Genomic DNA, 16,304 nt, shown 5'->3' on the forward strand with positions numbered 1-16,304 from the left:
AATGTTTTTCAAAGAGGTGACTGGGCACGGGAAAATTCTAACTTTTGCAACTGCTGGCTAGGCTACTGGCTAAGGAGGAAAAGGCAGAGAATCTGATCAACAGAAGAGTGAAAGGCTTAAGGGCTAATGAGTGAACCCTTTAAAACATCGGGAAACAAAACTGGATACTAAAAATGGCTTTACTGTGTGGATGGGGTTAAAAGAAAGAAACAAGAAAAGGAAAGGAACCGGGAGTACTGGCCAGACAGGGAAGAGGGGGACAAGCTCACCATTTTCTGTGCCATCCACTTCCCCAGTGATTAGTGCAGAGGACAGGAGATCTGTGGCCTCACAAGCTATCAGATGCCGTTTACGGCTAGAGTCGGGGTGTACAGGGGTGGACAGGTAAGGAATCTGGGGGAGGGGCTACTGAGTTCGAGTTTCAGTAATTAGCAAACACGCTGTGTTTGCGGATTACTTGCACCGTTAATTTACTGGAAACTAGAAGAGGGGTGTAATATGAACCTTGCTTCATATTAAGGACAGCAGAGATGCATGTGACACACGGCTAGCTGTCCTAACGATGCATGTCTCACAGCAGACAGATACGGATTTATACATTTACAACGAGGCTGTTACAATGCGGATCCAGATATGCACTTGGCAAAACAAATGTTGGCTTGGTCTAATGAAATCTGGAAGATGAGGTGAAGAAAACAAGGAAAAAATTCAAATGGAGAGGTAAGGAAACTGAGCCAAAACAGACACAGAACACAAATCAACATAATGCTGCAGTGAAAGTTTACAAAAAGAGAAAACAGAACAAAACAAAACATTAGTCACAAGATAATATACTCTCTGGGAACATCACTATAGACTTTTGTAAAAGAAGAATTTCTATGGGTAATACCCAATGAGGTAACACAATAACCAATAAATGATTTTGGCAAACAGAAGAATATAGCGCAATCCACTCTTTCAATGGAGAAAAATACCCTCTTATTCGGTGAATAAGTCAACCAGGCCTGGCACCTCACTTTCGGCTAACCATCCAGATTTACACAATTCCAGTTTTCTGCTTTTAAAAAGCTATGGCTTAGAACACTACAAAATAACCGAGGAGCTGTCAGAGCCTGGCTTCCTGGCGGGTCTGCTCTGGGCAGTGGGGCGCGAGCTTCTCTCCCAACTCAGGCCACCCTGCCCCCCCCCGGCCATGGCACGGGGTCTGTACCTCAGATGCCCTCCAAACCCCAGACTCGAACCCAAGCTCCCTCCTTCTGCCAGGCCCACTGCGCCCCTGCTGTGCACTGAGGGCCCCGGAGCAGGAGGGAGAGGAGGAGTTCTACAGAGAAAGCGCCTTAGCTTAAGACTAACGCGTGATCGGCCTTGGCCTCACGGCCGTCGATCACTGAGCCAGGGCGACCCCGGGTCATCACGCACGGGCCCATCCAGCCAGTGACTGTGTTAGCACTGAGGGAAGTCAGGGAAGGAAATAGGGGAAGAAGGGGGAAAACTGACGAAAACATCTGTTTTATTCAGAAACCTTAGTTTCTGCCAAAAAACGAAATAAAAAAATCACCAGTAATGACTCCACAGGATGGTTTTCAACACCTGCCAATTAGGAGAAGCAGGATGGGCCAGAATGAGAGAGGATGTCTAAGCCACAGTTACCAGGTTTCCTTCTTGATAGTTTAGGGCTGCACAGAGTAATTTTAGATTATGTAAGAACTCAAAAAAACCCAGAAAACAAAAAATAAGATTTACTTGGCTTGAAGCCTCTGCATACATCCAAAGAGGAAATTCATGGCTTCGAACTGATTCCTGCACTTTGACAAACTCCAGTTTGACCCAGATGTTTGCCAGGTTGGAAAAAGGAACTGGACAGCAATACCATCCCATCTGAAAACCACACCTGTGTGCAGACACCTAACAGAGAGAACCAGATGGGCTCGTGTGCGTTTAGGACGCCATCACGCAGGTGGCGTGTGACTTCCCTGCCCTCTCAGGGACTCTGGTTAGTACAGTGAGAAAAATTAAAATGACTTGAAAAGTAGCAATTACGAAAGCATCCATTAAAAATGCACTGAACGTATTTATACAAGCACACGTGTACGAGAGACTGCGCGGGTTCCTACAGCTTAGTCTAAATGGCCTTTGCTATCTAGACTTTTGGGGTGAAAGGCATCTTCCAGGTGCCTTTTCACAGCCCGGGTCGCTCTCTATGTCCTGCAAGGAGGCTGAGGCACAGAGGCAGGCAACCGCCAGGCCCTCTCCTGGTGAGGCTCGGTGTGGGCGTGGGCCCCCCTTACCTTGTCGTCCTGTGAATCTGGCTGCAGCAGGCTGTGCTGCTGGATGGCCATGGGCGGGGGCAGGGGCACGGCATCGGCCCCCTCCTCCCCTTCTTCCTCTCCGCAGCTCTGCATGCCTGACGACGAGGATTTGGAGAGTGTGCCGCTGCTCAGGCCCTCGTTCCGGCCTCTCTGAAACCAGACCGACATTCGCCCATTGGAACCCAGCCCTGACTGTCCAACGTCAGTTCACAGAAACTGAGCCCTCAGGGGTTAACTGGAAAAGCACAGCCGGGATCGAAACTGAGAGCAGAAATCAAGGCCAAGCTCCTTCCAACCCTGGCGGGAGCTTCCACTCCCTCCAGCGACCCAGCTCTCTCGCTTGCCAACTTGGATGAGGGAAGGGCCACTGACGGTGTCTTTGGAAGGGACTGCCAACGTTAACCGTTAGGCTCTGAACACATCTGATCTTCAAGAAGCCAATTTAAAAAGAAGGTTCAAAAATCTGAACCATAACCCTTAGTTTCCCTAGTCTCATACTTCACTTTTTGTTACTTTGCTCAAATGAAACTCACTGACGCCAGGAGGGCATAAGGAAAAATACAATTCAAGGTGTACTTTAAGAATCTGAATTAAGTATCCCATTAATTTCCCCCTATTCTTACTTTTAGAAAAAAATTTCAGTTTTTCATTTCTATCACGGGGACACAGTATATAAAACAGAGAGATGAGGACATAAATGAACCATACGCTCCAGTGAAAACCCACGGCAAAAACACGCCCAGGAAAAAAGCAGCAGAAATCCCACATCTGCAAAATAAATTGAATGATACAAATCCTGTCTTCTCTCTCTCTCTCTCTCTCTCTGCCTTTTATTGAGTCTGTGAGGGAGCTAGAGGATAGGGGTCCAAGTTAAAAACTCTGAGGGCCCCTCACTGACACCACACTGCTGAAGGTCCATCTTGGGAACCATAAAGGAATTCGGTTCCTTGCAGGATAATTTAAGCTCCCACCTCCTCCAAAAAAGGGGAAATTAAAAATAATTCCTGGCTGACCTACATACATTTATCTTCGATGACATGGGAATAATCCAGTGCTTACTGCTGGGTTAGCAAAGTATATTAACTGTGTGCTTTCTACTCAGGACAAGACATAAGCATGAATATGTATGAGTACGGGGGCAGGGGTGGTGGTGGAGATAACTGGAGGATGCAAACATTCCCTTAGTCCTTCCAAGTCTAAAACTGGTGCTTTCCTTGCAAAATGCTGCCCCTGTGGTTGAGTGCTAACCTCAGGGGCCACTTAAATCTTTTGCCTCCCGGGAGGCACCCCTGGCTTTGCCTGTGATGGAGGTGAGAGGGGGCTAAGGTGGTCGGGCACCACGTTCTCCTGAAGCAGGCAGGGTTGCCCACGGTCCTCTGATTTCTTGATCCGAGGCCACGCGTGGGTCCCTGACCCTAGATGCTGCTAGAGGAACTGAGCGGGGCTCTGACCCTGGTCCTTTCCAGAACTTAGGGAAAACCACCAAGCGAGTGTATTCACTGTTCCCACAACCCGGAGGGAGATGCCAGAGGCCCTGACCTCTTCCACCGTCTCGTCCTGCGGGGTGGCCGCACTGTCGTCCGAGTCCTTCTGCGAGCCGGCGTCGGCGCTCTTGCGGACCTCCCTGCTCTTCTTGTGCTTGTGGGCCAGCTTCTTCACGTGCCCGTCAGCCTTGCCGCTGCTCAGCCGCCGCACCGGGCTCGTCAGCCACTTGCGCAGCGTGTTGCCTGGGCGCTTGGGGCCCGGGGAGCTCTGCGCCCCCATCATGTGGGGCTGGAGGGAGGCCACGGAGGCAGGCGGGCTGGCATCGTTGCTGGAGACGGACAGTGAGTCTGCAGGGCAAGAGAGAGAAACAAGTGTGACTGGCAGCCCCCAGAGGCCTGGTTGGTGCCACTGTGCTGACGAACAGCGTCACCACCCAGGTGAACACCAAGTCCAGGGGCCGCCGGGAGCTGTGTCTGGTGGCTCTGCCCTGGGGGGAATGTCCAGGGAGATCCGACCCACATGCTCACCCATCAAATGGCTCCCCAACTTGAGCTTTGCTAGAGGTGATTTTTCTCCAGGTGTACTGCCCCCTCCAAAAACCCCCAAGTCACCAATCCTGGAGACCAGCATCATTATGGCACAGGCTCAAAATGTCACTGTCACTTAAAATATCACAGACATTGGAGGACACACTGTTTGAATTATTTTCACCCATCTTCTTGATAGACAAGAACCAAGAAAGAATGGCTTAAAGAAGAATTTAAAGGAAGTTAAAAACTAATCCTGGTGGAGAAATGTACAGTTTCACTCACTCCCATGAACAGAAGTACTACTCAATAAATAAACATGGGCTTCCCTGGCGGCGCAGTGGTTAAGAATCCGCCTGCCAACGCAGGGGACACGGGTTCGAGCCCTGGTCTGGGAAGATCCCACATGCTGCAGAGCAGCTAAGCCCGTGCGCCACAACTACTGAGCCTGAGCTCTAGAGGCTACGAGCCACAACTACTGAGCCCACGAGCCACAACTACTGAGCCTGCACTCTAGAGCCCATGAGTCACAGCTACTGAAGCCCGCATGCCTAGAGCCCATGCACTGCAACGAAGAGTAGCCCCTGCTCGCCACAACTAGAGAAAACCCACGCACAGCAACAAAGACCTAATACAGCCAAAAATAAATAAATAAAAAATAAAATAAAATGTTTTAAAAAATAAATAAACAAACACAAGTACAGGCACACCTTGGGGACGTTGTGGGTTCGGTTCCAGACCACTGCCATAAAGCCAATATCGCAATAAAGTGAGTCACAAAGTTTTTGGTTTCCCAGGGCATATAAAAGTTACGTTTCCACTTATTGTAGTCTATTCAGTGCCCGAGAGCATTGTCTAAAAAAATGTACACACTTTAATTAAAAAATACTTTATTGTTAAAAAATGCTAACCATCATCCGAACCTTCAGCGAGCTGTAATCTTTTTGCTGGTGGAGGGTTTGAAAAATTGCAAGACTCAACAAAATGTGACACAGAGACACGAAGCGAGCAAATGCCATTGGAAAAATGGCTCCAACAGACTTGCTCGATGCAGAGCTGCCACAAACCTTCGATCAGTTAAAAATGCAGCATCTGTGAAGTACAGAGAAACAAAGTGCAATAAAACGAGGCACACCTGTATGTACGTATACGTGCGTGGGTGTATAGATCGGTATAGACGTGAGCTGGTCAGGCGCTGTGACAAACGGCACCCTTCTAGAAAGTTCAGTGTGGAAGGGTAAAGCCGGCTGGTTCACTGGGAAATCCGGCTCTCGGCCCCTCGTTCCCCAGCCGTTCTCTGGAACTACACAGGCATCTGCAGCCTCTGCTCTCAGCCTCAGCAAAGCTACTTTACGTGCTGGAGAAAATACCAGTAACACTTAACAAAGCAACAACACATTTTAAAAAGAAATGTGAGTAGGAGAAACCTTCCTCAAGTAAGCAAAATGTTACTTGAAAATATATCCAAATGAATCTTCTCACTGGACTTGAAAAATTAAATATCGTAGACCCTGAGTTGTTAATTTTTCAGGAGAAAAAAGGAGATGTAAACACACTTAGGTAACAGCTGACACTCAACAGATCTGTGGAATTACGTGAGACGTTATTGACAAACAGAAGACCAGTGACCTGGGACACTTCCTGGCCCCGTCCTGAGCACTGGCCTCTGGAGGACTCCTCCCACAGCAAAATGGAATAAACCTCTTCACTTTAGGAAATGGAAGGAGCGAGATCATTCACTACGCCTGTTATTTTCTTAAATCTTGTTAAGTCTTGAAAATTAAAATTAATCTTTTAAGAGATGATTTTATACAGCTACCTGTATTAGCTGTATTTACCTCTGCGGCACTGGAGACCATTACCTGCTGCAGTTAAAAAGCAAGGCAGTTAATTCCTCCCAGTCCTGTGATTACATGTACGAGAGAGTTGACAGCAGTTTCCCACTCACGCTCAGATGCCCGGGCGAGACAGCGGAGCGCCGTCTGACTGCTGCCCGTTCCCTCCTCGGCCGAGCCTTGCAGGGGAGAGGGTATAATCTTCCATAAACAGATGACGCGTTTCAAGCTGGATCGCTCATTCTTAAAAGTCTAGATTTTCTCAGAGGCAGACTCAGGCTCAATACAGCATCTCCCCCCTCCTCGTGTATATATGTGTGTGTGAGCATATATTTTTATTTTATTTCTTTTCACAGAAGAGTGACTAAAACGTCCCCACGTCAGCCTCGTTTTCCTCAGGTACCATCGGGAGGAGGCAGCAGAACGAAGCCATGAAGTTAACAGCACGCCTGCTGTAAAGAGCTTCCTGGGGACTTTCTCAGGTGCTGACTTAGGGTAAAGGGCAAACAAGGCAGGCACGGTCACTACCCTGGGCACTCCTGCTGCGGTGACAGCAGGAAGGACAGAAGGAAGAGGAGGGTTTGGACAATCCACGTGTAGATGATACTTTATTCAGCTAAAGTTTTTCTAATAGTAGCAAGGCACTGTGCTGGCCACAGCAGGGGACGTATTTCATAGTCGCTTACTGTGCCTTTACTATGCTGGGATGCAGAGCCAAGCCCTGCACTTGCCACTGGACAGAGATGGCAAAACCTACATCCTCCTTTACCCAGGGGACCCACCTGCAGGGCTTTCAGTGATCACATAACCATCATTCAGGCAGAACTGTGACACTTCATGCTGTAAGCGAGTACAAACCCTGGTAGAGGTTGAGAAGAAGGGGAATCAGGTGGAGGGATCACGGAGGCCTTCCTAAAGGAGGTGATGCTGAAGCTGGCCTTTGAAGGAGCTGGGCCTGAAGAGCCCATTAGGAGGAGCTCACAAGGACATAAGCTCCAGGAGGGTGGGGGCCTCGTCTGACGTGTCTCCAGAGGTGTGCCCAGGGCCTGGCGCGGTGCCTGGCGTACAGCAGGCACCTATGAAGTATTGACTGGAAACAGCAGGAAGCCCAGCCCAGAGAAACAGAGCAAGCTGATCCACGGCCCTATTCTCGGGACGGGCGTTTCTTCGAGGAATATTCACTCAGCCGACCAACCACACAAGACAGAGAACCACGAAGGTGGCGCCCGGGTGGAGGAGCGGGGGGGGGCGTCCTCGACAGGTGACGAGCGTCCGTGACGGAGCTCCGTGGTGAGAAAACGACAGAGGCAGACTCGCTTTCATAAAACCGTATCAACTGCAGGCCTTAACGTCACCAGCAGAACCCTCACACGTCACAAGTGACGGGGACACCGTCTAAGCCAACAAACGAACCTTCCACGTGTCTGGGTGCCTAAAAGCGAGCATATGGGGGGACGCAGCATGGGAGCGACGTGGCCCATAATACGAACCTTCAGCGAAGAGGCCGCCCATCAGGAGACCTGACACGGTCTCTGTGTCCCCCAAACGTGCAGGGTTACGGAGAAGTGAGAGCTCTGGGCCGGGTGGGCAGCTGAGGGCCGTCTCCCCGACATGCAGACCTCGCCCCCGGGGCAGGCACGAGGCGATGAACTGCAGTCCATCACCAAGGCTTCACGGGACCCGGCTGGCTTTGCAAGTGTGATTCTCAGGGCATCCCTGCCTTGCTTAGGAAAGGAGATGGTGGTGGTCAAAATGGTTCAAAGAGAAAAAGAAATTAGAGACGACACTGCCAAGCTTCTCTCTGTGTGCTCAGCTGCATAGGAGTTGGTTCTCTGCACTTTGAGAAGTAGGTTCAAAAGAGATTTTTTCCCTCAGTTGGCAGGTTGAGCATTACCAACGTGGCCGTGGCCTGACCAGCGCAGCCTAGACCCAGGAGGGAGGCAAAGCTGTCCAAGGTCAGAGTTCACCAGGGCTTCAGACAAACTGCTGTTCTCAGGGAATAGCGGTTCTTTTCTTCAGCTGCTATTTAGCGTCACTTAAGTGACATTATTTCACTTTACTGGAATATTCATGACTTACAAATATGCTAGCAGCAATTACAAACTAAGAAGAAAATTTTGTCGTTTCTTAAATGTTACCTTGAAAATCTATTTCGTTTCAGAAGTCTGGAAATGTAGAGGGAAAATTCCTTCACCCGTCTCTAAGATTAACAGATATTTCGTGTTGTGCAGGTCTGATACATTAGTCACAATCCGGGGGATTAGCAGTGAAAAAAATGACCACAAACTAAAGCAAACAGATACATTCCTTCTCTCTCCAGTTTGTTTTTAACAATAATACTTAATTCTTCATGCTGTTTGACACTTTCCAAAAAGAAAAAAAAATCTTACTTTTTTCTTTTCAACATAGAAACTCATTTTGCCCAAATCAATGGATTTTAACAGTCCATTTACATGCTCTGTGACATAGTGCATAAATCAGATTTTAAAACACTTAAAAATTACTTAAACTAAAGTCAATTATTAATAGAATGAAATAAAGGACCTGCTATTATTTTTCGTTATCTTAAGAACAGACTTTGACCACTAGACCCACTGCTCTGATGCAAAATTTAAATTAAACAACAGGTCCTAATGACATCTAGTAGGATCAAGGTCTCCAGTGTTACCGGGCAAAAGGTAAGCGTGACTCACAGGATAAACGAGCTTTCGGTGGTCTCCTTGGGAAGATCCTAAATTACTGGTCTGCACACAGGTGCCTCACGCAGCTGAGCTCCTGGCGGCTGTGACACACTGCGTCTGAAGGGTCACGATTGGGCACAGACGCTGCTGGAAAGGCCCCCTTCCTCCCTCTGAGACCCCTCCTCTCTGTTCAGGTGGATTGTGGGCGGCTCAGGCCAATGACAAGAGTAATCCTAGGGCGGAGGCCCATGGCCAGGCTCTGCATCTCCCTTTCATGACTGCAGTTCCAGCTGGGTAACTGTCAGGACAGGAAGCCACTGTGACCTAGACTCCAGGCTACACGTGCATGGGCGCTGGGTCTGGGCTGTTTATAGCTACGTGCTCAGCTGGCACATCCTTGGAGCTTAATAAGTTTATGGTGAATATATAACGAATAGGTCGGGACTTCCCTGGCGGTCCATTGGCTAAGACTCTGAGCTTCCACTGCAGGAGGCACAGGTTCGACCCCTGCTTGGGGAACTAAGATCCTGCATGCAGCCAAAAAAAAAAAAAAAAAAAAAAAACCAACAACCAAAAGGGTGAGTCAGTGAATCGATTGCCAGCTATAGGCTATTTTCCAGCCTGAGCTCATGAGCCTGATAACTTACGTTGACCCCGTGAACAGTGACATCCTGACTTGGTGCTATACCCCACCAGTTTGGAGACGAGCTACAAGTCACATCTAATTTTCATCCAGCTTTTGAGTCTGTGAACTATGTATGTACAAGATGGTAACTCAGAGTAGATGAGAGCTGCCCCTGTACCAGCCTGCCCTATGTGATGCCTTCTTGCAGGCGAGAGCCAGGCCCAGGAGCCCTTGGTGAGGTGGGGAGCACGTGAACACCCCCCAGCACATGTGGTGTGGGCAAGGCGGCAAAAAGAGGGGTCGGGACCGAACTCACCTGAGAAAGACGATGGAAAACTCATTTGTCACTCAAGGCAACTGTACTGTCCCTGTTCCCATCTTCAGTTCCCATCTCTTGCCTTCCCCTCAACTCCTACTTTCTTGGAAGACAAAAAAGACTCAACACTCAGTACATTCAGTACTGCTGCCTTTCCACCCTGTCACCGCCGTCCGCGTCTATGAGGATGCCGGCACTCACAACACGCCTTGTTGGGATGTGCCTGCCTCTTTCCAGCCTGGGGAAGCTCCGCTGATGCAAGGTCCAGGTGGGAGATCAGCTGAGGACGTCGGAAGGACTCTGGACTTGTCACAGGGTCTGAGTTTGAGACTGGCTCTTCCACTCCACGGCCCTGACCCAGGCCAACATCCTGGCACCTGAATTCCCTCATCTCCCAGGGCTACGGTAGGGTTACAGGAAGGAACGAGCTTTGCAAATTGTAAACTGCTATTTGCAAACAGAAGATGGTTGAGGCAAGCTTCTCCCGGACTCCCTGGTAGCACAGAACCTGCTACATGGCATGCATGCAAAACTGTGAGTACCCAGACAACGGCGATTTGGACTAATGATTTTCTAATCACAGGCCTAGCGTGGTAATCAGCTACATACTCAAAATCATTTTTAGATGTATGAAAGATGAGTGAGGCAACTTAGATGAATTACTTCATTCTGTTTCCATTTAAAAAAATAACTTGTCCCTTATTAAGAGGACAGGGTAAACTGCAGCATAAAGATACTGTCAGCACATCCCACTCATTTCAAAAGACGCTCATGTGTGTATAAGAGAAAGCCAGTTGTGAGCTGCCTGAAGCCCTAAGAGGGGAAATCAAAGTTTCTCTTATTTTGAAGGGAAAACAACCCCACAAAGATGGTTCTCTGCTGAAGTCAGAGTTCACCCAAAGTCCATGCTAGATTTCTTCTTAAAATTAAGAAAAAAACTAAAAAAAAAGGAGGGGGAAGTGGGAGCCCTGCCCCTCCGGCCGCCACAGGAGAGTTCCACCATGGGAACACACACAGCCCCAAACTGCTGGGAGAAGGGAAACCGCCCTCTAGTCCCAGTCTCGACAGTTGAGACATCTGTGATTAATAAAGCCTTTTTTTTTTTTTTTTTTTTAACGTAAGAAAAAAAGGAAAAGGGACCATATCCTGCTAGCTGCAGACTGAGAAAGGGATCACGTTTCATTTTAACCCTCTCCTCGTTTTCACGATGGTAAGAAGGCGTGAAGATGTTCCTAAGTGTCCCAGAGTACAGACCGGATTGCCGAGGGTGCTGTCCCTGAATTCAAAACGCCAGCGCCTGAGTTTGAACACGCTTCACCAACACGCCCTCTTGCTTGCCTTCATTTCAGCCCTAGCAGCACAGGGGCTCCAGGAGGACAGAGATCGATGCTGCTTTGTTCAGACTGTATCTCTAGAGTATAAGGTTTGCCTTTTCCTTCAAGCGAGCGCCTCACAGATTAATGGTCATTCAAAGCAATGGGGCAGCGGTTCCAGCTCCCGCCCCCCCCCCACCGGCAGGTACTGGGCGTGGGTATCTGACAAGTCGTCCAGTTTCCTAACCGTGAAATGACTGCGATTCTTCACCAGCCTGCTGCGAGGAAAAGGAACAAAAACGGTCTTTGCAAACACAGAGCCTAACACAAACACGAGGCAGTACTCACATTCTTACACAGAAAAAGGAACTGCGAAAGACAAGCAATCAAACAGGATGCAGTGGGGTCACGGTGAGATGTGTAAGGATCCACCTGAAAGACGGGCACCCCAGGCTGAGAGGAGGAAGAGCAGTCGGAGAGCAAAGCCGGATCTCTCTGACGGCTGGTGCTGCCGTCTTCGCTGTGTCACCGAGCGTCTGCTGTGACAGGCACCCTGCACTCTGCGGCACCAGCCAAACGTGCACACGTGGGACCAACGCCAATGGCCTGTCACGTCTGAGGCACGACCACCACGCAGAGGCGGACACTCAACACTGGGACACCTTCCAACAAACAGCTGACTCACATTTCAACTGCTCCTCCACGGAGGCTCCCAGAGCAATTTTAGCTGATTAGTTTTAAAGAAAGATATTCCCATCTTTCTGTCCATTGTAGGTGTTCAAAAATATCTGTCAAATGAACCTTGCAGGGCTGTCTTGATGCAAACTCCAAACAGGGTAAGCTGAACTCAGAGCCTGGCACCCTCCCAAAGCAAAGTGCTAATTTACAGTTCTGGTTGTAAGGACTTAAAGAAATGCTTATTTAGCCATTATTGCTATGGGCTAGAAAAAGATAATTCAAGGACACTTTAAGGCTGAAAACAATTCCATCAGACCGTTTAAGAACAGACTGGGCAGGGTTTGATCAGGTATGCCTGGCCTCTGGCAGTTTCTCAAACCACCGTCTTGTCATGAATTCAATGCAGCAAATCACCTTTTATTTAGGGAATTCTTCCACTGTATCAGGAAGGTTGTAATGTACACATGGAAGTCGGGTCTACAGATTACTTATAAATCAAAGAGAGAGTAAGTTGTTAGCTTGTGATTGCTCACTGGGTTGGTTGACATATTTTAGAGAGCAAAATTTTCTGAGTAAACGATTGTCATTTGCCTCTATATTTTTCAAACTGGATTTTAATTCCCTGCTTTTAGAATCAAGGTAACTTTTTTGGGGGGGAATAATAATTGAAAACGATCACACACTAGAAATTCTCCTGAAGGTCACACAGAAAGTGAGGTCATCCTAAATCATTCTTCCGGATGCATTTCTCGGGATCACATCTTCTCTCTGATTTACACAGTGATTACAATTGCCTGGGCAGGCTAGGTGTCTTAATTCACAACAATGAGGAGTGAGATGAAGCTGGGGTATTACTTGGAGAACTTTAAGTAACTAAGAAGTAACTGACTGCCTGGTGATATGGTTACACTTTTGGTGGGTCAGAATAGAAGAGCAGGTATCTTATAATACTTTCCCAAATTTAAATCCTTTTTCTATTTGTGAATAAGTATCTGAAAACTTTTCTTGCTAGACTCCCAATTTTCCATTCTGGTCACCTCACTCATCTTCTGTCTACGAGAGTCCTTGGTTCTAAGTTTGTTCCTCAGCACAATAAAGATGCACCAGGGGCCGAGACACAGGCTTGGACAGGACACTGCATCCTCGGTGGGTTATCTGGTCCTCTGCACACCCCTAGGCTCAGGTGGGCCAGGGCTTCACTCCGGGCTGTCACTGTCATGGCAAATGCATGTTAACATGGGAAACCATCTTTTTTAAAAAGTTAGAAGCTGCACAGAGGCACCGAGCGCGGATGTGGGATGGTAATGACTGAAAATGTGGCATAAGAGTATTAAAAACCAGTTTCACATACTTTGCAATTTGGTGCAGTGGGTCCTCAATGCAAAAATGGGAACTCTGTCTCTGCTTCAAATATGAAGGGAACACAGAAAACACGAAGAAGCAAGATAAATTCCCCAGCTTTTTTTTTTTTTTTTTTTTTAAATAATCCCTAGATTTAACCAGAGGTCCAGCATAGCACGGCCATGGATCACGCAGTAATGAAGAACACATGGTCTCTGCTGCCTGAGAAAACGCTCATGAATGACCAACACATTCACTGTTCCCTGTGCAGCCCCCTTCCACGAACTCACACCATGGGAGGGTTCACTCTCAGCCCACCTCCCGGGACCGCTGAATGGAAGAACATAACGTAACTACTGGCATCAATTAAAACACTCAACTAGAAACAACCGGACGCAACTGGAAGCAACTGCTTTACCTTTTTCTTTGTGAAGGCTGAAAAGCAAGGGCGTGTGTGCACACACAGAGCAGCTCACCCGTCTAGTGCACTAGTCCTAGGGAGTCGTGTCATGAAAAGAGAAGGTCCTCGCACCAGCACCTCTCAGCAATGTGAGAAGCAAGAGAGACACAAGGCTTGTGACCTCTACCCAAACAGAACATGCAAACAGAAGCTGCATGTGCAATTCGCTCCTTGAATCTTAGGGAACCTCTAAATGCTATTTATTCTTAGTGTGGCTTCTGAAAACACCTAAAACATTACACAGTCTTTGGAAAACGTGGCTGTGTCACAAGCACAAAACTTCAAGCGTTGTCCTTCCGCCTCAGATTCATTCTTGTGAGAAATGCTAACCTGTCAGAATTTCTAGTCAAAACCCATCTCATTTGAAAGGTTTTCCCTCCATCCTAATTTCACCGCTTGAACTTCCAAAAAGGAAATGTGAAGAAATTAAATAAAGATAAAAGCAGATGGCATAATCCTTTCTTTGGCTAATCAGATGAACAGGATATCACATACTGCCAAAGTGGAAAGCTGAAACACCCCAGAAATGAAATGATGAGGGAGGAGTCATTATTGACAGTGGATAATAGAAAGGAAGGGTTAGTCTGGATCAGTGTAAGGCATTTAATACAAATCTAGTGAACTGAGTTATGAAGCCCTCAACAAAACTGGACCTGGCTCATTAGTGGGATGAGGAACATTCCAGGTATCAGTGGGTCTGCGGCTGGTGACTGTTTATCACCAGGCTGTTGGCTTCCAGGAAGAGATGAGATTGGGAGCTGCCATGCCTGGTGACCAGAATGCTGGGAGAGGGCAGCCGCGTGCCAAGGGGCAAAAGGGGCTGTGGCAGAGACACGGCTGTGCTGGGACCTGCCTGCCTGACCCGCTCCCAGGGGTGCGGCGGGGAAGGGCGGGAGGACCTGTGTCACCTGCTGGCCCGGAGGATGGAGCAGACGTCCTCGAATGGTTAAAACCATGCGGTCATAAAACGACGACGCTGTCAGAAAGCTCTCTTCTTTGGAATGCCACTGTCATGCCAGGGCTTACTTCTAAGGGGATCTTTCTCTGCTCTGGGCAAACACTGGCTTTGTTTGAGGAGAGTTTCTAGCCCATGCTCCTGTCTCCTTGGAATGACAGGGCCATTTTCTCTGTTTTTTGGTTTTCTTTTGGTTTGGTTTTTAATGCGGACTAGCCCTTGAAATACATATTTTTGGGGAGATGAACAGCAGGCTCTTCCTGCAACCAAAACTCCATGCTGCCACAAAAAGGAAAAGAAATTCCTGAAGGGCTCTCTTGCCAGGGAGGGCTGGGAGGGGGTTTGGGCTCATGCCTGACTTTTATACAAAGACAAAAGCAGATGTTTCAAGATATCCTTGCTGGATGAAAGAAAGACACTTTTCCAAAAAAAAAAAAACAACATAAAAGTGAGACCAGAAACACACACACACACACACACACACACCCTGCAAGATGCAGACGTTTACATCCCCATGCCGCCATCCCCAACCTGACACTCTCCCAACCCAGCCCCCATACTCCGAATGGACGGGCCCCCCCCCCCCCCCCGACTCCTTCCGGCTCCGCACACCTGCGGGGACGGGCCCCCCCCCCCCCCCCCGGGGATGTCTGAAGGGTGAAAGGCCGGTTAGCAGCAACCTCACATGGAAAGCTCTCCAGCCAGCGAGTGGCCCTGCTGCCCACCCAGCGCCCCACGTGGCGCTGGCTGCAGGTGAAGTCCTGGGCCTTGGAAGTGACTGATGACACCAGCGCTGACACCCAGTGAGGGCAGAGGCGGGGGAAGGGGGCCCTCTGACACCTCACCTGGCTCCACGGCCCCCTCCTATGTGATTAAAAGGTGTCAGCCCGAGACCAGGCTGCTTCTGTGGGGGTTCTGCACGAGAGGGTGCTGCCCCTGACCGCCGTGACCACACCGCCACGGTGGCAATGAACGACATCCTGCGGGCTGCTGCTCTGGCCCAGGGCTGCTTAAACGTTTAGAAAGCACAAAAGCTCCCAAAGGTGCCTCTGTTTGTTCGGCTTTTTAGGAGGCTGAGATCCTCTGTGTCCCCCCCACCCAAAGTCAAATGGCTGTTCTGTTCTTTACGCAAAGAAAACATAATTAAAAAAAAAAATTTCTGCGTCTTTCTCAGATTGCTTAGTATTTAGTATACTGCTGACTTAGGGATAATGAGATTTCCTCTGTGATAAAATGATGGGTTGTTGATTCTTAATTTCTTGATTTGGGAAGCTATTTCCAAGGCAATACAGTATTTATTATTGCCCTGAATGGATAATCATCTTTTAAGGGAACAGAAAGTTAATTTGTGGGGCAAAAAGGAATCACACGGTGCTCACAAAATATTCCCTCCATCTCATCCTGGCTTTCAGAGGTTCTTACACTGCTAATTAGAACCATGAATGTTTAACCCGTGGGCAAAATTGTCCCTGCTGTCAAACACAAAGTGTTAGTCAGTGGAAGATCTAATCTTATTTGAAGGAGGCTGACATTTGGAACTGTGTTCTTCATGATGGATATTGATGCTTTCGATTAATGTCTTCATATTGTTGAAAAAGATAAAATAACTTGGGCTACCTTCTTCTTTTTTTTTTTTTTTTTTTTTGGTACGCGGGGCTCTCACTGTTGTGGCCTCTCCCGTTGCGGAGCACAGGCTCCGGATGCGCAGGCTCAGCGGCCATGGCTCACGGGCCCAGCCGCTCCGCGGCATGTGGGATCTTCCCGGACCGGGGCACGAAC

General features: G+C 48.5%; 1 protein-coding gene across 1 annotated transcript in view; it reads right to left on the reverse strand.

The window, feature by feature from the left end:
- Nucleotides 1-16,304, reverse strand: part of TRIO (trio Rho guanine nucleotide exchange factor) — a 245,526-nt gene that overhangs the window by 35,641 nt on the left and 193,581 nt on the right. Inside the window, exons 35-36 of the mRNA XM_007451615.1 lie at nt 3,849-4,141; nt 2,289-2,459 (exon numbers count right to left, since the gene is read on the reverse strand). Coding sequence (XP_007451677.1) covers nt 2,289-2,459; nt 3,849-4,141 — 464 coding nt within the window. The remainder of the gene's footprint in view (nt 1-2,288; nt 2,460-3,848; nt 4,142-16,304) is intronic.

Source organism: Lipotes vexillifer, unplaced genomic scaffold (assembly GCF_000442215.2).
Source record: "Lipotes vexillifer unplaced genomic scaffold, Lipotes_vexillifer_v1.1 scaffold590, whole genome shotgun sequence".
Lineage (NCBI taxonomy): Eukaryota > Metazoa > Chordata > Mammalia > Artiodactyla > Lipotidae > Lipotes > Lipotes vexillifer.